The sequence below is a fragment of the Salarias fasciatus genome, chromosome 12 (assembly GCF_902148845.1).
Source record: "Salarias fasciatus chromosome 12, fSalaFa1.1, whole genome shotgun sequence".
NCBI lineage: Eukaryota > Metazoa > Chordata > Actinopteri > Blenniiformes > Blenniidae > Salarias > Salarias fasciatus.
The window spans coordinates 25,413,496-25,441,235 of record NC_043756.1 but is presented as its reverse complement, the minus strand read 5'-3'; the positions used below and the strand labels follow the sequence as shown (position 1 = coordinate 25,441,235).

Sequence of the window (27,740 nt, the reverse complement as noted above, 5' to 3'; positions counted from 1 at the left end):
AAAACACACGTAGAATCAAAAACAGGGGGCGTGGCTTCACTCTAATGTTTCAGAGGATCTGGAGTCTCCGATCAAACCGAGAACTGTGGATCAGTGAATCCCAAACTGAGGCATGAGACCCCCCGAGAGGGACGCCACCCACAGACCCCACCAGGACCAAGGCCCCGTTTACATGATGCTGCAAGTGAAAAACCACCATTTGTACGTTTTCGTTTCTGAGAAGTTTCACGTTTACATGGCAACATTCTGAAAACGACTGTTTGTTGTAATGAAACCACATTAAGAACGGAGAAGACAGACAATCATATGGACGGAACACCAAGCTGGATTGTTGTTACGGTGACTGACAACTCTAAAACTGCCAGGACCAGGACCGGGACCAGGACCGGGACCAGGAGCAGGACCAGGACCAGCGTTTCAGAAAAGCTGCGTTTTCCTTCAGCATCATCGTCGTGGAAACAGACATCCAGAACAATAAAAAAGTTTGGCGTTTTCACTTGAAGGTGTCTTGTCGACGAGGCCTCAGTGAACCAGAACCAGACGTCTGACTCTGAAGCAGAGTTGCGAAGCCACAGGGCAATTTCATGGTTCTGACGGGTTCTGTGAGAGTGAGGGGGGCGCTGTGGATCGGGGGGGCGGCTCGCCGGATTGGGGGAACACACACAGAGAAGAGTCGGGGGGTTGACTGGCACTGTGCGGCGGCGGCGCAGCAGGTCGGTCCAGTCAGTGTCAGTCCTGGAGGAGGCGTCCAGTCGCTCGTCCTCGGCTGCATCACTCAAGTCTCTGAACTCACGGCTGAACATGGAACACCACATTAACGGGACTCTGGATGTTTGATACGGCGGAGGAGGGGGAAGCGCTGATGGAAGTCCACAACAACAACGGTGACGGAGCAGGAGGAGGAGGAGGAGGAGGAGGAGGAGGGCTGATCTGGACTCAGCAAACCTGCAGGGGAGACAGAGGTCAAAGGTCACCACTCAGGCCCCAGCTCTCAACCTGGATTCGTCTTTTCATTTCTGCAAGTTTTGTTTATGCAGGCTTTATTACTGCATGTTTAACTATTTCTCTTGGGTGCCATTTCACCACATTTCAAGCTGAAACTCTTCATTTTTGCAATTTTTTTTTTAAGTTTCTTGTTTACACAGCAGCGTTCTGAAAACAACAACAGAAACACTGAAAGCGATGCAGCCATTATGTTGGGTCACCAGTGGGTGATTCCAGCATTGTTCACTGTCCATCCACTGAGCATGTGCAGTAGCAGCGTTTCAGAAAAGTGCTGTTTTCCCACGTTTACATGGAGACAGAGTCTCTGAAAGGTGCTGACTCCGCCCACAGCCCAGAGGCGAACTGCTAATGAGCTCTGCAGATACAGAGGCCTGGAAAAGGACACAGGTTTGATGATTTTGGCTAAAGACTTCCTCATCACAATGTAAACACTCCTGAGAAGGTTTTCAGCTACAGAAGAGCATTAGAGTGGGACTTTAAGAACAAACAATCTTTTCTGTCGCTTTCTACCCAAGGAAATGGTTTCACTTTTAAAATACCAACAAAGCTCAGACAGTTATGAATATCCACCCACTAATTCCTACTCTGTGCTCCGATACACGAAGACCATGTTGCTGTGAAACACCTCCATCAGTCTACAGTGCTGCAGGCCGAGTTCGCCATTACCTATCATGGTTACATGTGTTTTTTTAATTTGGAATTATTATTCTGAAAGAAATAATCCAGAACTAAAGTATTCTCTTTCCAGTTAGGTGTTAACAAGGTTTATTTTGAAGTGAAACTAACTTTTATTCGGAATTAAAACTCTCATGTAAATGTGGCCAATGAGTGACTTTAATCATAAAATGGAAAAAAAAAAATAAAGTGCTACATTATTTAAGCAATCTGATTTTTATTTTTGAGCTACTTGAACTGGTTATTCTAGATTAAATGGAGCTGGAGCTGAATGTTCCTCAGGATTCTAATCTACAGATCATTAATCTCAGCGCTCGATCTGCCGTGAGCGTTCTGAGGCGTTCACCTTCTGGTCCGTCAGCACGGCGCTGCTCTGCAGCGGCGGCAGGTGGCTGCTGAGCAAGGCAGCGCCGGGCCTGTCGTGCTCGCAGAAGATGGTTCCGTTGACGTAGTGGAAGCGGTCGCCGGGCATGAGTCTGTTCCGACAGGTGGCGCAGCTGAAGCACTGCGGAGGGAGGAGGCAGACGTTACAGCTTCACCACACAGAGCCTCGGCGGGGGTGGGGGCGGCGGCGGGGGCGGGGCTGACCTTGAGGTGGTAGACGTTGCCCTGCGCTCTCATCACCATCTCATTGGCGGGGATGGATTGTCCACAGGCGCTGCACGCTCCACTGTGTCCGAACAGTCTGTGGAGATGACACACTGCTCAGCCTCAGCTCCTCCACCTCCTCCTCCTCCTCCTCTTCCTCCTCACCTGATGTAGTCGCTCCTGCACAGGATCATGCCCCCCTTGCTGTAGCAGGAGGTGCCAATGTCTCCCAGCTGCGCCTGGCAGCAGGAGCACTTGAGGCAGCGGGTGTGCCAGTAGCGCTCCATGGAGAAGAGCAGGAAGCGGTCCGAGATCTTCCCTCCGCAGCCGGCGCACGGCCGCGGCGCCGAGCCCGCCGGCTGGTTGTTCACCATGACCACGGGGCGGATGGGGGCGGATGGGGCGGACGGGGGCGGACGGAGGCCCTCAGAGGCTCCTGCACTGAAAAGCAACAGTCGTCAGGTTAGGGAAGGCCAGCAAATCACAAAATACCACCTTAAATAAACTGATGTTAGCTTCACTTTAACTTCACCATTAAAGAAAATACCACCTCAAATCCACACATCAGATTCAACTATAACCTCATTTCTTGGTTGAGCGTGATTCAAAAAAGCATTGATTTCAATATTCAGTCAACATTTATTCATATTTAACCACAAATAATCATAGATATTATGAAGAAACGGTCACATCCCCCAACAGACCAGACATGTTGAGTTATGTCTGAAGAAAAAGAAATAAACACATTTAAAGCTGATTTTTAAGCTCAAATCAACATTTTTCACCTTTTTCTGGCATATTGAAGAAAAAAACAAATTAAATAACATAGAAATGAAAAACCTGATTTTTTTTTTAACTGATATTTTAAGAACAACATGATTGTTTCAAGGAAAACACACTTTGTTTTAGCAATTGACTGAATTTAGACTAATAAACTACACTTTTCTGACAAGCAGCTAATGATGAATACAGTGCGACACCGATACCAGACTGATCATTATGAGTGGGTTTTTTTTTTTCCATCTTTATCGAAAACCTCCTTGAAGTTGCAGATGTTTGGGCCTTCAGAGAGACTTTCCCTTTCCTGAAAGAGGACGTCGTGCCTGAAATAGACATTTATTGGGGATACATCGATATGGTGATCAATACACTTGCAATTTAGTCTAATTTTGATAGACTTTAGTGGCAGAAAGCCTTTACTGAATTTTACAATCAAGGAATCATTGAAGCTGAAATGTTAATGTTTTGTTCCATTTTGTGGTTTGTTCAGTGGAAAATCAGAATTTTGGTTTTAAGATGTTTAGCAGAAGCAATAAATTAGTGTTCCGATCTTCATTTCACTTTGTTCAATAATGAAGAAAATGAATCAAAATTGCATTTCATGCTGCAAACTTTCCTGAATATTTTGGCTGAAATTTAATATTTTCTGATGGGCAGTTTAAGTGAAATAATAAAAGCTGCATTTTAGGTTCCAATCAGCATTTTTTTCACCACTTTCTGACTTGCTGAAGACCAAAAGATGGTTAATGATTGATAAGAGGAGAGACCGTCTTCATGAGAGGGGTGAAGTTCAGGAGAGTTTTGGTGAGGTTCTGGAGGAATCTGCAGACCGAGTTCTCCGAAATGAGACTTCTCAGAAACACAGACGGACCCTCATTTTTCAAACTGCTGATTAATTCAATCTTCATTTGTTTTATTTCACTGTTTTCTGTCATTTTGAAGATTAAAAAAAGTCAAACAATGGGGAAAATGACTCAAAGCTTATGTCATATCCTAAACCTTGTCTTTCTTTGGTTGGAAATTGATAGTTTTTGGCGAACTATTTAAATGAAATAATAAGAGATGCATTTTAAGTTCAAAACGACATTTTTAATGCCACTTTCTGGCATGATGAAGACCAAAAGATATATAATAATTGATTATATTAGACCATTTTGATGGAAAATGTGAGTTTAGGTGGAGTTTTACAGGAATTTGTGTTTTCCTCGGTCCAAGGCGAGGATGATCTCCACAACACCAGACGTTCCAGGCTTTAGAAAACACTGACGGGGCTTTTTTCCTCCATTTGATTCCTGATTAAAGCTTGCTGGATGTGAATATTCAGATGTGAGGACCTGGATTAAATTCTGACAGCTTTAACAGCCGTTTAGCTTCACTTATTCTCTGAAACATGCGCTGAATAAAAACCCGAAAAGAGCCATTTATTACCAGTGGGACAAATTATTGTGTTACACCTGAGCCAAAATCAATATTTAATGAATAAATTAGGGCGTAAAAGTTGAATGTTTATATGCGAGGTGCTCTGAACTCTTCCACATTCAGCAGAGAGAACACAGCTTTTCAACTAATATAGGTTATTTATGCAGTTCACACTGAAGAAAAACTACATTTTGTGTACTTTTAAAGGGAAATGAATAATTCTGAATAGAAATGTTAATACAGGACTAAAAACATGATCTTAGAAGATATTGCTTGGTATTTTTTTACGCTGAATTTGTTCATGAATGAAACTTCTGTCATTTCTGTTGATTTGCTTCATGTTGTGCATCAGATTTGAGGGAATAAACTGATACATTGTGCCATTTTACAGTAATTTTTCACTGATATTGAATATCCACAAATAGATCACTAATAAACACACAGAAATTAAATGTTTTATGGACAAAATGAATGAAAGCCTTAATTTTTTTTTCTTTACCTGTTCGGTAAATATCATAAAAAGCCTGATAATTTGAATGTTTTGGGGGGTTTTTTGTAGGGGAAGGGAGACATTTTTAGGACATTTTTAAACTCAAACTTTTTTCATCTTTTGGGCTGACTGAAGCCTAACACAAGAAATAATGGAGAAACTAACGAACAGATAATTAAAAGACGACAAACTTAAACACTCTGTGTCCAGGATGAAGACTGTCCTGTAATATATGTATTACTGCTGACATCCTATCAATCCCAGCTATTTATCCCCGATACTGGAAGAGGTCGGACACGCACACCCAGTGCGCGTTTCAATGGAAAACTTCAATAAATGTGGAGTAATGTGGGTGGAGCAGGTGGAGGGCTGGATTTACAGGTATTCACATCATGTCAGAGGAGGAGGAGGAAGAAGGAGAAAGAAGGAGGGAAAAGTCACCAAATGGGACTTCTGGAAAAGTGCCAGCCAGTAATGAGCGCGGAGAGAGAAGTGCCCTTCTTCTTCTGCGCCTTTGGGTTTGTGCGTAAAATGTGGAGGAAAAAGACCCGAAACGCGCGGGCGGAGCAGGAGAGAGACGGAGGGCGAGGGCGGAGGAAAGAAGGAGAAATGCGTTACCTTCCAGAGACGGCTTCTTCCTCCTGCCGGGGGAACTTTGGAGCGGCTGAAAGTGGAGGAACCGTGTTCAGAGGAGCGTCCGCGGCGCGCGCAGAGCAGCACAGGCGCGCTCACCGCGACGTGCTCGGCTCTCCATCGCTTTCCCTCATTTTCTATTTCCTCTCCTTCAAGAAAAAAACAAAAACAGGAGAAAAACGAAGGTCCGGGAGACGGCGGCGCGCCGAGCCTCAGAATTCAACCAACTCAGAAAAAAAAAAAGACAAACTACTTGCGTGGGAGCGCGCGGCGCGTGACGCAGCTCCTCAGTCCGTCACGCGGCCGCTGCTGCTGACAGCGACTCGATTCATCAAATTGCGCAAGAAGCTATTTAAATTAGCAGTGGGGAGGGGGGCGGGGCGGGGGAGGGGGAGGAGCCAGACAGCCAATGGGAGCGCGGGAGGGGGCAGGAGGGGGCGTGTCCGAAGTCAAAATGATTTATGGGTTTATGGTGGCTTATTAATATGCACACACACATTCCTGCAGCCACACACAGACACACACACACACACACACACACACACACACACACACACACACACACACACACACACACACGCAGACAGTGAGCACACAGTGACACACACACATGCTCAAATACTTATTTTCTTGTTATTCTATAGAATCTTTTGTGATATTTTGTCCTTTTACTTTTTCATTTTTGTGTATTTCTATTTTGCATCAGTTTTTGTTTATTTGGCTCTGTGATCATCCTCTCACTCCACCTCCTTTGTTCATCCTCTCACTCCTCCTCCATCATATTCTCACTCCACCTCCTTTGCTCATCCTCTCACTCCTTTTCCTTGTTCACCCTCTCATTCCTCCTTCTTAGTCATCCTTTCACTCCTCCTCCTTCATTATCCTCTCACTCCACCTCTGCGTTCATTCTCTCACTCCTCTTCCTTGTTCATCCTCTCACTCCTCCTCCTTCTGTATCTTCTCACTCCACCTCCTTTGCTCATCCTCTCACTCCTCTTCCTTGTTCATCCTCTCACTCCTCCTTCATCTTCCTCTCACTCCTAATCAGTGTTCATCCTCTCACTCCTCCTCCTTAGCTCATCCTCTCACTCCACTGTCAAAAGACTGCATTTTAAAATTGTGACTAAGCTCAGTGTTTTAATAGCTAATCACATTTTGAACTGGATGTTTAAAATGCTGGTATTTTTAATTTCTACAGTTCTATTTAGCAGACGCTTTTGTCCAGAGAGACATCCAAAGCAACAGTGGGGGCTTTTCAGGGTTCAGTGTCTTCCCCAAGGACACTTCGACATGCAGACAGGGGAAACGGAAATCAAACTCACAACCTCCCGATTGTGGGACAACTGCTCTCCCCACTAAACCACAGCCGCCCCATTTCAAGTCAGTTTTAAGCCCATAATTCAAAATTCCATATGTAAATATGTCATTCAAAATTCTTCTCGCCAAAGTGTCTGAACTGTAAATCAAGCATAGAAAGAATTTCTTCGAAGTTAAAGTTCCATATAGACCAACTTAAAACAAAGTTTACGTCAAATACAGTTTTCAAATTGAAATGGAGTCCCATGCAGAGCCAGTGGTCTGTTTGAGAAATCCACCTCAAACACAAAGCTCCAGCAGAGATTAAACCAGGACGTAGAGAAGGAAACGAATTCAGGTTCAGAGGAATAAAGTCACGCAGTTCAACTGAGAGAGAGAATCAAGACGTCAGCTCAGAGTCTGAAGACACGTCAGAGAACAGCAGCATCGGCAGAACAATCACCCTGATCCTGACTCTAATAGCAGGCAGGTGACCTGGAGCTCCGAGAGAGACGAGAACCTTTTGACAAACACAACAGTCCAGGACAAAGGACAGTCCAGACCATAGAACAGTAGAGAACGTAGAACAGTGCAGAACAGACAGAACATCAAACTCTTCAGTAGATCTTGTAACATTTTCTGTCTTCAAATGAAGAACCTCATCCTAATAACTCAGCTGAACAGCACAGAGCTGAAAAACAAGAACCAAAACTCCAGTTTCTGCAAAATTAAATGAACTCAACACACATGGGATTCAGAACTCTCTGAGTTCTATGTTCTTTCTGCTTCTTCTCTTTTCGCCAATTGATAACCCTAATTCTAATTATGTCATTAATCGAGACAAAAAAAAAGACTGTTTAAGATACTTGGTCAGTCGGTCAGAAGCTCCACAGCACCCCTGGTGGTCTGGAAGTTTCCCTCGACAAGTTTTATCCTGAAATATGAATAAAATAAATGAGGATCAACCTCAATCGTTTCATTCATTAACATTTTTACATAAATAAATTTATATTTGTACTGTTAGTTTAATCAAGATATTTAAAATAATGGGAAAACCTGGACTGCAAAATTCCAACCGTTCCAAATGATGTTTAAAGCACCTGCAGGATATTTCACATTTGATCTCAGACGCACTTTTTCATTTCATCTTCTCATCTTAAAGGCCAAAAATGTTTTTCACCACTTTTAATCCCTGATCGATGGATTTGATCAGTTTGTTGTTCATGCTGTCTCTTATTTAGTTAAACTTCCTCTGAGGGACCACTAGAGGGCAGCACACACATAACCCACCTACACAGGTTCAGCAGCAGTGCTTTTTTTTCAGAGTTCCATTCATTCGTTTATTTATTTATCTATTTGCAGTGATCAACTGTATTGCGAACATTATTTCTTTCACTCGTATCTAAACATTTAGAGATCCAGATTCCAGTGTATTTGGTAAAATCATTGGCAAAACTGCACCATGTTGTTGTTATTGCTATTGTGTTATTTGTTTGTGTCTTAATTCACAAACCCCTCAGTGGAGACCAGGACCTTCTGGACAGACTCAGCGGGCTCAGGGTGCAGACCCTCCTGTTCTGCAGGTTTCATGAGGTTGTTTTGTTTCAGCTGTGTCTCAGTATCAGTCGTTTTCATGTATATTGGATACATTCATGATTTTTCTGAGTAATCTGACAAATATGTAACTAATGACTTTCTTTACACCAGGAAGAACAGTCGTCACTGCCATGGCAGCTAATGGGGATCCAGAAACAATGAACAATACGGACAGAGCCAGCAGTATGCAGCAGCAAGCAGCTGTCTGGATTGGGAGGACTGTGTGGGTCTGTTTTCCAGGAAAACACTGCTCAAGGGAGAGACAGCAGCTCTGAGGCTGGTGTGTCGCTTCCTCAGCCACTCTGACCGCTGAGGTTCACTACACTTTTAAAAGTTATACCTCATTTCTGTTTTGGTAAATTGGTTATGAACATTAACAGTCTATTTCTTTTTTTGAGACTTGCATTTTTTAATTAATTTCCATTCAACATAATACAATTATCTAAACATATGAATTAAGCGTATAAACTTTTAACACCCCTCCCCTTTCCCACGTTTCAACGGGAGACCATTATTTCAAACCCTACGACTGTTGCTTGAGAAAAAAAAAACCAATAAAATAAGAACAATCACCTAAAAAAAGAATTAACAGTCTATTTCTGAGTTTATACATAATTTGCAGAATACTGCAGTGTTCTACATTATGACATTTTAAATGAGTAAACAATGGGTTTGTTGGATCTCAAACATCATGTGTAGCTATAAAGGCAAACATTTCTTTTCGAAGCTCCTTGTAGTCCTCCAGAAGCTTCCTGAACTTCTCAGCTGGCATTTTTTCGCCACTCTTCATTGGCAGTTTTTTCAAGATCTTTGACATTTGCAGGATTTTTCTCCAATGGTGGATTTCAGCTCACCACAAGATTATCAACCATATCCAGATCAGAACCTTTTGCTGTCACTTTAGAACAGTTCATCTTTTCCTTTTCATCCCTTCATGTATTCTTGTTCGTCTTGCTTCATGATAATAGACTCAAACCTAGTTTTCTTACACTGGTTCAGACATTTCATTGTAAAATCCCTTGATAATTCTCTGATTTTGTGTTTCCTGTGACCCAGTCAAGGCCTCCAGAACCAGATGCAGCATGATGGTACCTCCACCATGCTGAACCATCTGTAATCAAGCAGGACATTTTCCTTAGGTAAACATCAGTGGTTACTTTTCAGGCCTTTTCCTGAACAATGGTGTCCATCCTTGGCCTTTTAGTTCAGTGTGTCATGTGTTGAAACCACAAGCTCTTCCAGGTGTTTTTTTCCACCTTCAAGGACTCCTATCGTCAGCATCTCTCCTCCCGTTATGACCTATTAATCCCTCTTGGGTAAAATTCATTTACTGGATTGTTCAGCCAAGGTTCTTGCTCATGAATCTCTTTTTGTTTTGTAGGAGAAATGCTGCACATACAACATGCAAACATGCAAACTCCATACAGAAAGGCCCAGCTGGTATTCAAACCTGGATCTTCTTACTGTGAGATGAGAACGCCTCACCACTGAACCACCGTGCAGCTGAACTGAAGCTCGCTCAGTAGATATCTAGGGATGGGCTCACGCCCTTTGGAGGCCGTCTGTATGAAAATAATTGCTCTTATGAGCTTCTCCTTTGTTTTCACCATTGTGACACACAGGCTTGAAAGTCCTCCATTCGTTAGTGAATCCATGTCTCACGTGCACAGACAAATTATCAGTTTATTCTGATTTGTGATTTATCAGTGATAAATTATCACAGCTAACCTGTGTCTCTCTTCTTCTAATCTGTTCTCTCTCTCTCTCTCTCTCTCTCTCTCTCTCTCTCTCTCTCTCTCTCTCTCTCTCTCTCCCCCCCATATGCCCCCCCTTCCCTTAAAAAAGAGGTTTCCTCCCAGTTTTTTTCCTTTCCACAGTCACTTTGCAACAAAACAGGACCGTTCTAAATGACGTCATCATTTAATTTGCATAGCTGATAATTTGCATATGTAGGTCAAATTAGATGATGACGTCATCTGAAACTGATACATTGTTGCCAATTCCTCAGTCAGGACCGTTCTAAATGACGTCATCATACAGAAAGAAGGAACTTCATTGGTGCAAAGTGGCGTGATAGAGATACAGCCACACAGCCCTGGTTTTAGTAATAAGTAACTTTTGAAATATTGTAAATCACTTACAAGCTCAGTTGCTTTTTTGAAGAGGTAACTAGTAACTATAACTCATTACTTTTTAAAAGTAACTTGCCCATCCCTTCTCACAGGTGTTTCCTTGCTGATTCGGGTGAATATCAGTGACACAGCAAGCTTCAGGTGTTCATATTCCTCCTCCCACTGCCAGCCCATTTCTATAATGTGTTCTCTGAATCAAACACTCAGTCAAAGTAAAATCTGCTTCACTTGATCAGTATTTTTCAGGAGATATTCTACAGTATGTACTAAAAACCCATGGTGTCAACATGGTGAGCAGGACTGCGAAAACAGACCAGATACAACCGGGATTTTATTGAGAGCGTTCAGAATAAAAAGGATCAATCCTTCTGGATCCTGGGGAATCAGTGCTCAGCAGTGTGGCGCCCCCCAGAGGAGAGGTGTAGCACAGCTCCTTGTTTGTCGCCGGAGTTTGGTGAGTTTCGGCCGGATGACTGTTTCATTATCTGCTGCAATAAAACATGAAGCTGGATGAATGGAGGAAATGGACTTTGGCCATGTGACCTCCAAAACAGGAAGAAGGCTCAAGAAGTGAGTCAGAGAGTCCCGCTCACCGCAGGAGAGAGCAGAGGAGCTGGTACCGGCACCGGCACCGGAGTCGGCACCGGAGTCATGGCGTGCTGCGGTCTGTGTCAGTATGAAACCAACAAACTGGTCCGGATCCAGAGTGTCCGCCTCGGATCTCTCAAGTGGAGCCTGAACGCAGTCATCCTGCTCGTCATCTGGTGACTGCACACACACACACACACGCGCGCGCGCACTCTGCACGTGCAGGCACTGTGTCAAAATCTGATATTATTGAACTGCAGTCTAATCATGGGTGTGAAACATAAGGTCCGTGGCCCACACCCGGTCTGCCAGGCGCGCCATTCGGGTCCTGCAGGATAACTTTGCAAACTGAAAAAAAAAAATCATCAGAAAACATTAACTTTCATTTTTGCAATAAAAGTAAGGCAGGGTAAATGATTGACAGATGGTTGCAACATAAATCTACTGACCTGAGCTGAGATCAGGGAGTGTGAATGCTGCCAGCACAACTCATTTGACTGGATTTTAAATCAGGAATCCTGAAGAGAAATGGCAACATGATCTTCATGATTTGCAGTGTTGATGTGTTTGTCCATCCATCCTGGGAGGCTCACAGAACTCTGACTCTCACCTTCTCATTCATATCAACACTGTTCCAAACATCGAATCCACACGACGAGGTTCTGTCAAAATCATGGTGATCTTGTTATCCTGAAGAGAAACACTGAGGAAGACGAGAGTTTGCATCTTTCACAAGTTAAAGAACCAGAAACTTAGGTGGTTGCAGTTCTGGATGCAGCAAAATTCCAAGGAAACGTCTGAAGCAGAAAGGGGTTGATCACGTATTTCTGCACAAAAGAAAATTACACAATACTGAAAATACTTTGAAATGTTAACTTGTTCAGATTCTCTAGAAAAGTGTTTCAGTGTAACCTTTTTTCTGAGTGGATCGTATGAAAGGAACAGCGACACATGAAGAATGTAGAGCAGGAAATACTCAGATGGCTTTGAGTTAAGCGTCTGAAGCGTTCGGTCCTTCATGGGCTCTGGGACTCTCTGTTCGCCTCGTTTCTTTATTTTTTTTTCCGGCTGTATCTGGGATTCGAACCAGGGTCCTCTGCTGGGGCTGCAGACTGACGGGGTATTATCTGACGTCTCCTGTGGTGTCCGCAGCCTCATGATGCTGTGGAACAGGAAGTACCAGCAGTTCGACCTGGTGGTGAGCTCCGTGACCACCAAGGTGAAGGGCGTGGCTCAGATCCAGCTGCCCGGAGAGGGCCAGCTGGTGTGGGACTCGGTGGACTACAGCGGCCCCGCTCAGGTGGGACCCCGGGCCTCTGGGGACCGAACACTTCCTGGATTCGTTCAAACACGTAAATTAAAGACATTTAATTTCTCTTTTCAGGAGAAAAACTCCTTTTTCGTGATGACCAATGTGATCGTGACGAAGGGGCAGACGCAGGGAAAATGCCCCGAGGTTTGCTCTGATAATTGTGCACAGATTTCTGTTCATTTGCGTTTTTTTTGGCTCTTTCTGAGCGTTCTGCTGTTGAAGTGGGCGGAGTGTGTGGAGCTGTAGTGTGTTCTTCCAGGTGCCCTGGAACGGCAGGCTGTGTGTCAGCGACAAGGACTGTCAGAAAGGAGCGTCCACCCCGCAGAGCAACGGTACACGCTCAGCATATCGCTGCCGCTCGCTGCCACCCGACCGAAGTTGGAAGATGCACTGTGGTGCCAAAAGTATTTGCTCAGTTCTGTGGCCATTAGAGCAGAGACTGTGAGTCAGGAGGACGTCACTGTTCATCTTCACTAACGGTCAAAAACTCCCCTGAACACTCCTGAAGCTCGTGGAACGCCGAAGCCGTTACCCACATCAAATTAAATCCTCTGGTTTGAGAATGAAAGGTCACTCAAGGTCATATGTGTGTGAAAACAGGCGAGCAAATACTTTTGGAAAGTGTATTTGAAGAAACTTCTTCCCTTTTTTTTTTTTCAAAAGAAGGGACATTGCAGAAAGAGCCAGTGCTCCCGGTGGATCTGAAGTGTTTCTCTGTCTCCTGCAGGAGTTCAGACCGGATCCTGTGTCAAGTTTGACCTTCTGAAGAAAACCTGCGAGGTTTCTGCCTGGTGTCCCGTCGAAGCCACTAAAGCGCCTCCTCGGTAACAATGCAGTGATTTCACCTCTGATCCCAGAGGACGTCTCACACGCAGATTTCAGCAAAACATGAGAATATTGTCAAGGCTGGACATTGATGAAACATTTTGAGCATCAACACTCCAGTTCTTTTTAAAATGTCTCTGAGCGACCACAGAAAGACAGAAAGCAGCAGTGCGCAGCAGCAAGCGGCTGTCTGGTGTGGGAGGATTGTGTGGGACACTTTTCCAGGAAAACACTGCTCCGGCTGTGGTGTGTCGTTTCCTCAGCCACTCTGACTGCTGTGGTTCCCTTCAGATTCATGTTAATGTGGAGAAGGGAAGCATTGTGGACGAAGGGAGACCAGATTGAGACTATTCCGGTTGGGAACAATCGCTCAGCTGTGTAGCTCGACTCAGTTCAGCTTGTTGCTTGCTGTTAAACAGCATTACAGTGAACCGTGTGCACTGTTTCATGGGAGCAGAAGTCCCTGATGGTCTGATTCTCTGAGTTTGAGCAACAGCACATCCAGTTGGAGGTGCTGGGTGAGGGTTCTGGGAGCAGCTGTGGGGTGTGCCGGATCCCCCAGGGTGGATCACAGTCGGCTCTGTTTGGGCAGTCAGTGAACACTCAGTGTACTCGTGGTCATAATGTTATGGCCGATCATCCTGCCCATAATGGGATTCTAATCAGCTGAGAACTTTAGGAGAAAATGTCTTCCTCCTGTGACCACCACAGAGGACAAGACCTGGGTTCAAGGTTCAGGTTTAGGGCCGGAGCTTGAACCCTGTTTAGAAGCTGTTGAAATGAACCTGGGGCTTCCTGATTGGCCGATTCCCCTTCAGCACCAGGCCGTTTCCTGACTGGTCTGTGGCTTTAAGCCAAACGGTGTAAAATCAGTTCTCCACAGGCTGAAGCTTTCTGAGACTGGCCAAAGGGATTTTTCAAAAAAGTAAAACCTGTTTCCTGTTGTTGCTGCGGCGGACTGTGTCGGACTGTGTCGGACTGTGTCGGACTGTGTCGGACTGTGTCGGACTGTGTCGGACTGTGGGGGACTTCTGGGTCTCCAGAGCGGAGAGGGAGTGTTCCAGTGACCGACTGAAGCCTCCTGTGTTCCAGACCTGCTCTGCTGGCAGCAGCTGAGAACTTCACTGTCCTCATCAAAAACAACATCCGCTTCCCCGCCTTCAACTTCACCCGGTGAGACACACACACACACACACACACACACACACACACACACACACACACACTGCTGCCACTGATTGATTTCTCTGTATTTGGACCAATTGAGCTCGCCCTGCTGGAAGCGTTGAGTCTTGATTTCTCATCAGACGACGTTGGGCTGGCCCTCAAATTCTAATCTGTTTCTGATCATGCTTGTCAACATCCCAGAGCGTCACCGATGGAGTCAGTCGCCACTGAGCTGGATGGATCTAGGTTTAATGAGGATGTCTGACTGCTTGATTGGCACCCTGCTTTGGTTCCACAGGAGGAACATCCTCCCCTGGATGAATGATTCCTACCTGAAGAGCTGCCAGAGGAAGACCGACTCGCTGTGTCCCATCTTCAGACTGGGAGACATCGTCAGAGAGGCTGGGGAGTCCTTCACCGAGATGGCGGTGGAGGTGAGTCAGAAACACAGAGGCCTGTCTTCTGTCACTGGGTTAGCATACTGGCTGTCCCTCTTGTTGGCCACAGGGAGGCGTCCTCGCCGTCCAGATCAAGTGGGACTGTAACCTGGACTATGTGCTGCAGCACTGCCGGCCCTGGTACTCCTTCAGGAGGCTGGACGAGAAGCAGAGCAACAAGACGCTGTACCCCGGCCTCAACTTCAGGTGAGAAGGAGCGCCGCTCGCTCGCCGCCGTTTCACCGGCCACTCATCCATTTCCTGTGTCTTATCAGGTTCGCCAAGTACAACATGGTGAACGGTGTGGAGGAGCGCATGCTGTACAAGGCCTTCGGCATCAGGTTTGACGTTATAGTGTTCGGCCAGGTGAGTCCGGCTGTGAGGAGCAGATGCCAGAAATGAAGGTTTCTGCAGAAACAGTCTGAAAACTTTCTGAAGTTTACTTTGAATCGCTGCATCTTTATGGAGCTTCAGAGTCAAGATGATCGTTTCATTACATTTTCAGCTGTTTTTGTACCTGATTTTAGCGGTTTCATTCCTCTTTTCTTTTCAGCGGGTCAGATAAGGATCCGTTATGTAACACGTACTCGACAGGGACTCAACAAATCCTTCACTTTCTGTAATACTGCAACTGTTGTGATATTTTCTGCTTTTGAATAATTTCTGTGTGAATTCCAGTTCAAATTCTCGTCCATCATGAAATCCAAACACTTAGTTTCTTGTTTCAATATCGTCTCTATAAACCGAACAGTCGGTGTCGTTCCTGTTGATCCCAGAGGGAAACTTCCTGTCAGCTTTCCTCCACACAGAGTGAACAGAAAGAAAGTTCAATATCAATTAACACATGATTTAAAGGTGCTGTAGGCAGGATTCCGCATCTCTGCCATCTTGCTTCGGGTTACCTAAGCAAGATGGCGATTTGACCCATCTAAGATGGCGATTTGAAACCCAGCACAGCCAATCCTGTCCTGTTTTCTCTGACATCACGCCCTGACGCAAGTTAAGCCCCTCCCACAAAAACGTGCGACGAACGCCCCTCGACCAATCACGGTTAGAGCCTCAGGGGCTCTTCTGATTGGTCAAAGATACCTGGAGCTGTCGAGATTCCTTTTCAGCTCAGAACAGAGACAGATGGAAATGCTGCGCTCTCGCGGTAGTGCAATTATGCTACACTCCTAAAGGATTATCAATGGATACTCTAACATTTAATCCAAAGAAAACACAGAAAAATTAGCATTGACTAGCAAAATCCTGCCTACAGCACCTTTAACTCATTGCTATTTTCCCATTTTTGTTTTTGTCTTTAGTTTTTTTTTTAAATCCAAGAGATAAAAGTGATTTTGACTATGATGTGTAATTAAAATAAAAAGATGAAATGTCGACACTTTAATCCGTGTTTACAGTTTATCTCCACAATTTCAAATCCAAATTTCACTCGGTTTTAACCCTTTTGGTTTCAACCTTGATGAACATCAAATAAAAAAAAAAAAAAAAAGATGCTGATGATTTGAATCATTTTTGTGTTTTCCAGGCTGGAAAATTCAGCATCATCTCTCTGATCATCTACATCGGTTCGACGCTGTCTTACTACGCTCTGGTGAGAGTCCTCACACACACTTCTTTCTGGCTTCATGTGAAACCGAGTGGGAGGAGCTGAAGGAAGCAGCAGTGGAAGCGACAGCTGAAGTAACGCCAGTCGTTCTCATGACAGATTAGTGGGATTTTGCTGCTTCGTCTGGAAAACATTTACATGGGAAGTCAATGATTGGCAGAATTGCAAAAACACCCAAAATATTTTACACAAACATTTTATACATATTATTTACACTGTTCTCCCTTTTCTTGACGAGCATTTGATTTTGATGATTAAGATCTTCCAACAATCATTTGTTTTTATTATATTTTATATTTGCTGTGTTCTCTTTCGCTTGTGAACGCTCTCAGATGAGTAGTGTGTGAATGAATGAGGTCCAGGTCAGTGGGCGTGGCTACTTCCTGGTCACATGACTCTCTCTCCTCTCCAGACCACGGTGCTGCTGGACTGGCTGATCGGGACCAGCTGCTACTCCGCAGAGATCGGGCAGAACTACTCTGAGAAGAAGGTGGAGTCGCTGCCGGACAAGCAGGAGGTGATCTGTGTTTCACATCAGACGCTCCAGAGCAGGCGCCACACACACACACACGCGCACACACACACACACACATATCTGAAGTGAGAGGTCATTTGGATGATTCCTGTGTGAGCAGCCTTCAGACGTGCAGTGACGTTTCCCATCGCCTGTGCTGCAGTGCATCCTGTGTGTGTCCTATGTGGACGAGGACGACCTGCGAATGGTGAAGAAGAGCAAGAAGAAGAGCTTACAAGACGTCAAACCGGCTTCTGTTCGTCCCCGAAAGGTAAACTGTGAGCAGAGGAGGTGAATGAAGTTAGAAACATCCTCAAACTGTCAGAAATTCAACATCCTGACTGACTGAAGTGTGAAGCAGAAGATGTCTGGGATGTGGTGAGCCCTCCGTTCCTCTGGCTCTCTGGAGCTTTCTGGAAATTAGTTGTTTAACAATTATCATCTTACTTGTTTATTTATTTATTTGTATACCTTATTTTCAAAAATATTCTCTTGGCTAGAATTGTTACATCCGTGATGTCAGACTTAGTTTATGTTGAAAATCCCGACAACTTCCAGCTGAAATCATTCTGTCCTCGTTGCTCTGTTTGGGATTCTCTTTGACCTAAAGGTTGAAGGTGGATATTGAGTTGATGGCTTCGGTGGACTTTGCAGCTCAGTGTTTCGATTTTCTCTTTCCGGCAGGAGGAGGGCGGACACCTGCGTGCGGCTCTGTGCCTCCTGCAGGCCGGTGCGGACCCCCGCGGCCCGCCGGGCGTGAAGCCCGCCACCCGGCCCGCCGCCCGGCCCGCCTGGTGCTCGTGCGGCTGCTGCGCGCCGTGCGCCCGGCCCCACGAGGAGCTGTGCTGCAGGAGGACCGACGGGGCCTGCGTCGCCTCCTCGCCCGTGTTTGAGCAGCTGGTGCTGCAGCGCCCCCTGCTGGAGGCGGTGCTGCTGTACGAGGACCCCCTGTCCTCCCCGGGCCAGGGGACTCGCACGGCGGCTCTGCGCCACTGCGCCTACAGACAGTACATCAGCTGGAGGTTCGGGGCCCCGCCTGCAGAGGCCCACCCCGTCATCCCCAGCTGCTGCGTGTGGAGGATCCGGGAGGAGTACCCCAGCCCGCAGGGACACTACCGGGGCTTCACGCCCTCCAACGCCACCAGACAGGGCGACGATGACGGACAGCTGTGAGTGAGAAGACCTGGCTCGGCAGGAAATCACTTCTCACCATGGCGATAACGAAAAACGCAAAGTAAAGCACTGTCTCCTCCAAGCTGCTGTGTGTTTCACACCGCGGAGGAATGAACGTTCACACAGATGTGCATCAATGGCAGAGACTGTAAATCCTTCAGAAGACGTCAGTCCCACTAATGGAGGTCGCTGTCTTTGTCTGTCCTGCCCTTTCTCTCCTCCTGACCTCTAACCCTAGCCATAACAGAAGCCTTCTCCTCTCTGGATCTGCAGCTTCCTTCCTGTAAATTGAGTTTTTCCTTCCTTCTTCTCTGCTTGCTCTGTGGAATAGTTCCTTTTTGTCTCTGTTAAAGTGCCTTGAAATGACTTGTGTTTGGTGCAATGCAAATAAAACTGACCTGAATGTCACTTCCTGTTAGCTGTGGCTGATCACGGCATCAATTCATTCTTCTTTCACATGGATGATAGATTAAGCAAGTTTCCTCCACCGCCTGCAGAAGGCGGCGGCCCCAGAGAGCGTCCTCCCTGGAGGACCAGCCCCCCATGGCCTGGATCGGGGGGGTCGGGTTGTGTTTTGGCGGACAGATGTGTCGACAGCGCTGTGATGGATGGCGTTTCTGTGGGTTGTGTTTGTGAGGACACACTGTTCATCTGCCCACCAGACAGGTGAAGTCACCTGAGAGGAGGAGGATTCACTTTCCACCGCTGTGCCACGGGGTTAGTGTTAGAGAGGAGAGGAAGGCTGAAAATGGGTCAAACACACCCCAGAGTGAAGCTGTGGAGACATGAATTTTGCATGAAGAGGAGCAGTGAACACAGACTGAACATATTCACCATGTCGGCACCTCGGCTGAGTGTTTGTTTCATTTCAGCAAGAGACACCATCAAACTGACAGCACAGACCTCAGTGTGTGCTGGAAATCTGCAGAAAGCTTCTGAATCCAGGATATGGTGGAGTGGATCCACACACACGCACGCACACACACACACACGCACACCCGGCCTGTGTTGCATCCATAAACTCATTTTCGTAGAAGCGTGTTGTCGCTGCCTCCTTCTGAAGGTATTAAAAGGTTTCTGTTGATGTGTTCAAAGGAAACTTTGTGCTGTTGGTGGAAGGAGAGGGTATTTTGCTCTGGTTTTGTTCTGCTGACTCCGGGACCACAGAGTCCCTGGGCTGCTCTGATGCAGCGTCGCAAGCTCTCATCCCGTCACACACCGTCTCTGCAGCGAGCACACTGAAGGTGCCGAGTGTGTGTGCAGTGTGTGCCTGCTCCGTCTCTTCAGCTGTCAGACGGAAGTGGCTCCTCTGACCTCTGACCTGGAGCGGAAGGCTTGGCGTCCATCTCACTGCTAACTGTATGCTTAAAGGGCACAAAGTGAACCTGAATAGCGTCTCTGTCTGCCGCCAGCAGCCTGGAAGGGACGGCCGTTCCTGCTGTGACCCCTCCGGTTCCCTCTCAGCTAAATATCACACAAGATGCTGCTGTCTGATGTGGTAAATCAGCAGACGACACTATTTGGTGGTGACGCAGAGCAGCACAGAATATGTGTTTTTCATTATTTTTTTAGCAGTGTGGAAGTCATACAGCAGGAGCTCGTGACAGTTTGTAAATGCAGACGTCATCAAAGGTGTTTCAGGTCAACAGATCCAGCTGACAATAAATCCACATTTCAGTATTTGCTCGGTGGCGTTGAATATGCTTTGTATGGTTATCATGTTGGAAATGCCCGAAGATGGACAAAGGTCTGTTTCCATTTGAGAAAACACAGAAGTCAGCTCTATTTGTGGCAGAGCATCCTCCTCCAGCTCCAAACTCTGAGATTTGATCTGAATTCTCAGATTTCCTCTCCAGTGTAGTTCTGAGTTCAGATCAAATCCTCATAGTGGGAGACTTTAACATGTTGACACTGACAGCCTCCACACTGCATTATATTCATCACTCAGAATAACTGTAGAAGAAATGGCATCAACCTCAATAAACAGGCTTTCATGTCTGGAGATACAGCTGGTTAATCTCTAAACCTAATCTATTAACCAATCTCACTAAACTGGAAACTCGGCCACATGCTTGTTTTTAGACAATGAGAGGAAACTGAAGTACTCAGAGGAAACCTACGCATATGCAGAACATGCAAACTCCACACAGAAAGGCCCGGATAGTATTTGAAGAGGAGAGAGCACAGTGACTGTGTTGTACTTATGTCAATATAAACAATGCTTTCATTGGATTGAAGTTCTGGTGGACTGCTCGCCTGTCCAGGTGGATCAGATCTAGAGCAGTGTATTGAAGGTGGATGGTGTGAAGAGTCTCTGATAGCATCAGTCAATTTCCACGTGTTTGGGATGATGACAGAGCTAAAAGACTTGTCTCCTCTTTGGGAGTTCCCAACATTAGTGACGTTACTGTGAGATGTTTTGTTCAATCAAAGATGTGGCCTGTGGGTAAATTCTTCTGACTTTAGAGTCTTGACTTATTGAGGCATTTGGATTTGTCTTTGGTTATTTACCTATTAATAATAGGTAGAGTCAAACTGCTGCTGAGCAGAGCAAGATCTGCACTCAGCAGTGGCGTCACAAAGGAGGGGTTTGCGTTCGCCGGTCTTCATGGGTTTTTGGCCGATTCTCCACCAATGGTTGGTATGAACTTGAATCTGAAAGGGGGTCTTCACACCCATGTGTGAACTAGCAGACTGTTTCCCATATGAGGTCTGCGGACCTTTTGGGAGACACAGGGTCCTCTGTTCTCGCTATGTGATCTGGGATCACAGGTCGAGATTCTCAGAACACGTAGAGGTTAAGAACCCAACAAGCCAACCCAACTCTGCACCGCTCTGCCATGCCAGACAATCTCACCAAATGAAACCAGAGCTCCAAATGCTGACCACGTCACACAGAGGAGTCACTGTAAACCTCTGCGCCTCTGGAAAAGGGCTCAGACACAGAGAAATTGGAAAACGTGAACCACAGGCTTGGGGAGTAAAATATAATTGTGTTATGTAATTAGGATACAAAGACAAATGTACATGTAATCTGTGACGGTACTGGGAACTATGTGTCATCTAATCACTGGTCCTTTTTTTGTAGAAACAGTGTTACTGAGCAGAATGACATTTTTAAATCCAAACTGATCCGACAGGAACGTCCACAGTGTTCATGAAATGCAACACTTGATGGCACAAAACCGAAACAGTGGCAGACACGACAGAAAGACCTGCAGAGCCGTCCATTCGCGCCGGAGCGCTAACACACTCACCACTGGATATTGAACACACATCATTTTCACCCCACAGCCGTGAACAGGCTCCATGTCACAGCGCCGTCAACATCCTGGACGTCCAGAATGGAGAGTATCCTCCATCATGGGAAAGTGAAGCGCTGACAGGGTCATGAAGGGCCAGTGGGAATAAATACTAATCCAACAGGTAAACAACGACAACAACACCAGTTAAAGCTGCTCCTGATGGACAGTACTGGATATCTGCCACTGGTAGAGCAGCGACAAGCTGAGACGGCAACATATCACGATAGGATGAAAAAACACAGAGGCAGAGGGAACATGTGCGAGACGTCAGGACATGTGATCAAAAAACCAAGAAATCAACATGAGACCAAAAACAACATCCAGCCAAATCAAGTCAAAGTAACTCAATTGAAAATGACCCCAAGAGAATTACCATGTTGTATGATGCTGGAGCTGGAAATGTCAGGACTCGCTCTCTCTCTCGCTCTCTCTCTCTCTCTCTCTCTCTCTCTCTCTCTCTCTCTCTCTCTCTCTCTCTCTCTCTCTCTCCCTAAGCCACACCTCTCGTCCTCACAGTAGAGGTTTGGAGACTCTCCCTCCATCTGTCTTCCATCTCGGACTCTTGCTGCCGGAGCTGCTGAGGGTTGTGTCTTTATGGTCCTCGCCGTGGTTGCAGAGCCAGCTGTGACTTGGAGAGCTGGCGGCGTGGCGGCTGAGGCTTCAGCGGGTCTGTCATGGAGGAGGCGGCTCTGAAACATCACTCTGGCATCTCACTCTTCTGCGCTGCTGATCTTGCCTTGCTTGCCTTGTGAATTTGCACACATGCACATGTTTGCTCTGCAGAGTCTGGCTGCCACCAGCGGGGATCTATGGGCTACTGTTGCTTTAAGGACAAGCTCCCCGCCTGCTGAGGCAGGAAAGATGCTGATTTAAGAGAAAACAGGAGGCATGCTTTGTTTTGGGAGCCGTAGAAGGAGCATGCATCCTCAGGATGAAGCCAGGAGACGTGGATGACAGGAGGATGGCCGCACTGAGCTGAGAGCAAGCCTTTCCCCTCCCTGCTCAGTCCAAACATGAACTCTTCCTCTGATGTGAACCACAGCGGCTCCTCGCCATTCTGCCTGCTGGGCAGCGTGGGTTACTCCTCCAGCCTCAACACCTGCCTGCTGGAGGTGGGGGTCATCCTCTTCCTCACCGTGCTCATCATCGCCGGGAACCTGGTGGTGATCTCGGTCTTCCACTGCGCCCCCCTGCTGCACCACCACACCGCCAGCCACTTCATCCAGACCATGGCCTACGCCGACCTGCTGGTGGGCGTCAGCTGCCTGGTGCCGTCGCTGTCGCTGCTGCGCTACCTGCGGGGCCTGAGGGAGGAGCTCACCTGCAAGGTGTTTGGATACATGATCTCCGTGCTGAAGAGCGTGTCCATGGCGTCCCTGGCGTGCATCAGCGTGGACCGCTACATCGCCATCACGCGCCCGCTGTCCTACACCACGCTGGTGACGCCGTGCCGGCTGAGGGCGTGCATCGTCCTCATCTGGATCTACTCCGCTCTCGTCTTCCTGCCGTCGTTTTTCGGCTGGGGGAAGCCGGGCTACCACGGGGACATCTTTCAGTGGTGCGCGGAGTCCTGGAAGACCCGGCCGGGCTTCAGCACCTTCATCGTGGTGCTGCTGTACGCGCCGGCGGCCCTCACCGTCTGCTTCACCTACGGCAGCATCTTCAGGATCTGCCGTCAGCACACCCGGGAGATCACCCAGCGCCACGCCCGCTTCAGCTCGCAGACGGAGGGCGCTCAAAACGAGCGCAGCGCCGAGCGGTGCGAGGGCTGCCCGGACCGGCGCTACGCCATGGTGCTGTTCCGCATCACCAGCGTCTTCTACGTGCTGTGGATGCCGTACATCCTCTACTTCCTGCTGGAGAGCGCCGGGCTCTACCACCACGAGGTGGCCTCCTTCCTCACCACCTGGCTGGCGATTAGCAACAGCTTCTGCAACTGCCTCATCTACAGCCTGTCCAACAGCGTCTTCCGGAAAGGCCTGGGCCGCCTCTTCCGCCCGCTGCTCCCCTCCTGCTCCACCTGCTCCACCTGCACTGAGGCTGAAAAGGCTCCAGCAGCAGCCCTCCCGCAGACGGACCCCCGGTGCCCAGCCTGAAGCCCGACTCCGCCCTGTCGATCCTGCGACAGGTCTGGAGCGCCATCCGCCATATTGAAGCTGGTTCTGCAGGGAAACGGAGGCGTGAAGCTCCTCCCCTGCTGAAGGTGCCGAGTTTGATGCTGATGAGGAGGATGAACTGTTCAGCTGAAGCTCTCCTGCCTAAATCCTCAGCAAAGTGAAACAATGCAAACTGTTCTGATCCGCTGAAACGCAAAAAAACAAAGAAAACGTTAAAACATTCTGAGGTCTGTCAGGGTTCAATCCAGTACTGCAAAAAATGACCAGAGACTACTGATGTGGAGAAACCTGCTGATGACTCTGAGCTGGAAGTGTGTGTGTGTGCGTGTGTGTGTGTGTGTGTGTGTGTGTGTGTGTGTGTGTGTGTGTGTGTGTGTGTGTTAGCTGGAGACTCCAGTCACGTTTACACAGCACTGAGTTTCAGATGAAAATGTTGAATTAGAAATGATCTTTACTGTCTGAAGTTTGTTGTTTTTTTTTTTAGCTGAACTGTAACATTGACAATAAATAGTATTTATTATTAGTTGTTGTGGTTTCTCTGATACTTTGACATTGTTTAAAATGATGTGTCCGCGGAGGTAGTGGTGAGTTAACGTGCTGTAATCTTCCCTCCGTTGATCCAGCTTCAACTTTAGTCCGACATTTAAATGAGACTTTCAAGGCACCAAAAAAACCCATAAGCGCTTGGTCATTAAATCAACAAGACAAAAAAGGGAAATGAATTCTGTGCACACAGAACAAAACCCAGTCACGCTTAAAGGAAGAAGAGACATTTTTGTGAAGTAAAAATCACTGTTAAAAAAACAGCAGTGTCTTTAAAAGTGAAATGCAGCATTAAAAGTTCCAGTGGTCATATAAAGGAAATACCACGTTTTTTTATATGAGAGGAGCGCTAGAGGCTGGAGGGCCAGGCAGCACTTTGAAAACAAACACTTCTTTATTAACCAGCAGGGAAAACACAAGTCAGGCAGGAACCTGGAGAACAGGCCAAACACCCAGAGATACAGCGGCAGCGCAACACAACATGAGAACCTCTCCTGTCTGTGTGCACGACAATGGCGCTCCGAGCAGAAGTGGTTTCACCTCCGCCGTGGCGAAGGCCCGAAGCAGGACCACCTCATTCTGAAAATCCACAAAGAGGACAGCCTCTCTCTGCAACAATGCCCCAAGATGCTCAGAGATGATGAAGTAGATTTATAAAACAGAGATTTATGAGATTTATTGTGGTTGAAGTAAACATTTTCTTTAATGTAAACATAAATAATACCTCAGAACATCAGGGAAAAGAAAAGCCAATGAAGATCATTCCTCAAAAATATATTTCTCCCTGCAAAAACAAAAATAATGCCTCAGAACCTAAATATGTCCTTATTTTATCGTCAACAAAAGATCTTCTGTTTTATTTGAGCTCATGTAAAATATGATCAACGTCTTATAATGAAAGGGAAAGCTTCTGCCAGGGAGCACATTCTTCACCGGCTTCCTTCTCTGTTCATGCGCACCTTAATGAAATGAAGAGCTGATCTTTACCGCTGTTATTTTGCAGCTGACAGATCGGAGCAGCTTTGCAGCACAGGACACGAGGATTATGGGACATTGCTTCCCAGGACGTGATGTTTCAATTTAGTCAGGATATATTTAGTAATTCTTTATTTCAGTGATTGAAACATCATCAGTTGCTGTTTTTTTTAAATCATTCCTATATCTCTGTTTTGTTCCGGCATATTTTGCTGTGTGACGCTGTGAGTTAGAGGGACGTTACATTCAGTCACACCCCTCTGCGTTCATGATTTCTTTAAATATATGCTGGATTAGAGATCTTAAACCATATTAAACTGCAGCTCACTCTGGCAGACACTTATTCTTTTATGAATCGATCAATCCTCACCATCCAGACTAAACCCTGCTGCTGCAGCCTGATGCACTGATTTTTCTTAAGGCTACTACCGGTATTTATGTGTTTGCTTGTTCAGTGTGTTTTTGTCTGGAAATACACGGCAGACATTTAACCCTAACGCTGTTGTTGTCTTCAGTTGACAGCCTGCTACATAATCGTCTTCATTTTGGATGTTTAGTTTTGTTTAGAGGAGAATTACAAAGATCACAGGTGAGAGTCGTCCCGGACTGAACCACCAGCAGATCTCAGCTCTCGGAGTTTTGATGTGATAATTCTCTGAGTGAACCGAACCTCAGACGCACGTTGGCCTTTTAATCGGGCTAAATGACATCGACGGCTTGTCTCTGCTCTGCATCTTGAACCCTGCGGGCCATTTGGGCCTTTATGTTGAGATGAGTGCAACCTTCAAACGTGACAAGCAGCAGTGAGAAGCGGAGTTTCGATGGACTGAGACGGTAAATGAATGATGGTAGTTTCCTCGTGCAGACACAGAACATGTCGTTTGACCTTGGCTGTGAGGGAGGACCGGCACCTCCCCTTGGCCCTGACCACCCGGCGTGCTGTGCTCGTCGTTCCCTGTGAAGCGTTGCTGCGTTGCTGCAGCTGAAGTCTGGATCTCTGCTATTGTTTGAGGATGTTTGGGAGAACATTCAGATCACTGTGCTCCTCGTCTCATAACGCTGCTGTTGTGTAACGCAGATGTGTTTTTTTTTTCTCGTCTTTCTTTCTTTCCTTTAAACACAGAAAGCTTCTTGTTTGCTCCAGTCCATGTGAGAAAACACATGTGACCCTCACAAAACTACCTGTCATCCCCTTTCACTGGAATCTCCGCTAAAATTACGCAGAAGGAGATATTTTCACGATGGAGCTTGAAATAACCTTCTAAGGTTTAATGAGCTGCAGCGTCCACGGTGCATTCCAGCTTTATCACAAATCACTCAGAGAAAACGCTGAATCAACTAATTCACCTTTTTAAATCCAGCATGATACGAGAAGTCTGGAATCACGCTGCAGAGGACTGTGAAGGAGCAGGCGAATCCTTCAGGTTTGAAACTAAAAGCACAGTGAACTCTGAATGCTTATCAGCCTAATAGGATCTTTTTAGCTTTTCTTTTTTATCACAGACAGGTCTTAATGTGCAGGTAAAATGCAGTCGGGGAGGAAGCTGGGGCTGCTGGGTATCAGACTCTCCCGATGGCAGCGAGGCTTCCTGGAAGAAGGCCAGCAGCAAAAAAGACTCAGAGAGAGGGTCCACGCTCAAACCGCTGGTTTTAGACGTGCTATTTTAGCCCTGAGGGGCTGCATAAACATCCCGGGTCAGGGAGCAAAGGATTTCTTCTGTTTTCAGCATGAAGACTGAAAGTAGTTTTTTTTTTTAATTCAAACCATGATAATCACCATGAAACCCCACTGAACCATATCAAAGAGCGTGAACGAGAATCAGTTCCCCAAATGAAGATGACATCGAGCTGAAACCCGGGACGACTGGAGTTCCTGCCCCCTTCACATCGGCTTCAGCTTGTTTTCTCTGGTCAGCTGAACCAGGATCTGGATCCTCCACAGTCCACAGCCGTTCATCATCTAACCTTCAACCACAACAGCAGAAAATCTCCTCTGAGTCTGGTTCTGCAGAAAGTGTCTGTTATTTAGCACAATATAGCTGTAATCGAGCTGAATATAAATAACACTGAACTGAATGAATTTAAACAGACTGTTAACATTGACTGGAGTGGATTGTCAGCTCTTACGGATCAATGAAGGTGATCAATCTGAGACTCTGAAGCTGTCTGAGTGAAACACTGCGGGCTGTTGACAGGACTGTCTGCTGCCTGGTGTGTGAGAACAGAGAGCCAATGGAAATCTCAGGAGCGTTTCACATACAGGCTATCTCTTCAATCATTCACACACAGCCCGGTGATCTTTTTGCTTCTAGATTATCTGAGTAATGTGAAAAACTGAGACCCATTCGGAAGGTACCAGACACCTCGGACCGTGTGTGTTTCATGCCAGTGAGCGTATGGAGTTTGGAGTACAGCAGAACATATAAAACCGCCTCCCTCATAAAGACAAGTTCACATGCAGGATGTTCACTCTGTCCGATCAATAACTTTCATGTGAGCCTAATCAATTGCGCCGGCGCGTCATGTGAGCACGGCGGGAATGTTTGCTTATGCAGACT

The 27,740-nt window shown here is 46.5% G+C and overlaps 3 protein-coding genes across 4 annotated transcripts; 2 read left to right on the top strand and 1 right to left on the bottom strand.

Moving 5' to 3' along the window:
• Positions 1-212: 212 nt before the first annotated feature.
• On the bottom strand, positions 213-5,880 carry LOC115398761 (LIM domain transcription factor LMO4-B-like). Of its 2 annotated transcripts, none has more exons than XM_030105689.1 (5): positions 5,576-5,880; positions 2,434-2,709; positions 2,269-2,365; positions 2,027-2,185; positions 213-945 (listed from the first exon to the last, which is right to left on the bottom strand). In XM_030105689.1, exons 2-5 carry the CDS (start codon positions 2,640-2,642, stop codon positions 937-939), a joined length of 474 nt encoding a protein of 157 aa, XP_029961549.1. In that variant the 5' UTR covers positions 2,643-2,709; positions 5,576-5,880; the 3' UTR covers positions 213-936. The 2 variants fall into 2 exon arrangements, with proteins under 2 accessions (XP_029961549.1, XP_029961550.1); XM_030105690.1 differs by having other exon boundaries at positions 2,434-2,704.
• A 5,227-nt stretch (positions 5,881-11,107) lies between these two features.
• Positions 11,108-18,551, top strand: LOC115398152 (P2X purinoceptor 4-like). Its single transcript, XM_030104809.1, has 13 exons — positions 11,108-11,378; positions 12,355-12,502; positions 12,587-12,658; positions 12,774-12,846; positions 13,242-13,338; positions 14,432-14,512; positions 14,805-14,940; positions 15,014-15,150; positions 15,219-15,309; positions 16,475-16,540; positions 16,968-17,072; positions 17,233-17,340; positions 17,754-18,551. The coding sequence occupies exons 1-13, from the start codon at positions 11,125-11,127 to the stop codon at positions 18,240-18,242; spliced, it is 1,857 nt and encodes a 618-aa protein (XP_029960669.1). The 5' UTR covers positions 11,108-11,124; the 3' UTR covers positions 18,243-18,551.
• A 3,984-nt stretch (positions 18,552-22,535) lies between these two features.
• LOC115397817 (probable G-protein coupled receptor 21) lies at positions 22,536-23,643 on the top strand. Its single transcript, XM_030104288.1, has one exon. The coding sequence runs from the start codon at positions 22,561-22,563 to the stop codon at positions 23,641-23,643; it is 1,083 nt and encodes a 360-aa protein (XP_029960148.1). The 5' UTR covers positions 22,536-22,560.
• Positions 23,644-27,740: the final 4,097 nt, after the last annotated feature.

Coding starts and splice junctions, on each gene's coding strand:
- LOC115398761 (XM_030105689.1), bottom strand. CDS start 2,642: ATGGTGAACAACCAGCCGGCGGGCTCGGCGCCGCGGCCGTGCGCCGGC. Junction 2,366..2,433: donor TGCAGGAGCGACTACATCAG/GTGAGGAGGAAG, acceptor TCATCTCCACAG/ACTGTTCGGACACAGTGGAG. Junction 2,186..2,268: donor GCAACGTCTACCACCTCAAG/GTCAGCCCCGCC, acceptor CTCCCTCCGCAG/TGCTTCAGCTGCGCCACCTG.
- LOC115398152 (XM_030104809.1), top strand. CDS start 11,125: ATGAATGGAGGAAATGGACTTTGGCCATGTGACCTCCAAAACAGGAAG. Junction 11,379..12,354: donor GTCATCCTGCTCGTCATCTG/GTGACTGCACAC, acceptor TGGTGTCCGCAG/CCTCATGATGCTGTGGAACA. Junction 13,339..14,431: donor GCCACTAAAGCGCCTCCTCG/GTAACAATGCAG, acceptor CCTGTGTTCCAG/ACCTGCTCTGCTGGCAGCAG.
- LOC115397817 (XM_030104288.1), top strand. CDS start 22,561: ATGAACTCTTCCTCTGATGTGAACCACAGCGGCTCCTCGCCATTCTGC.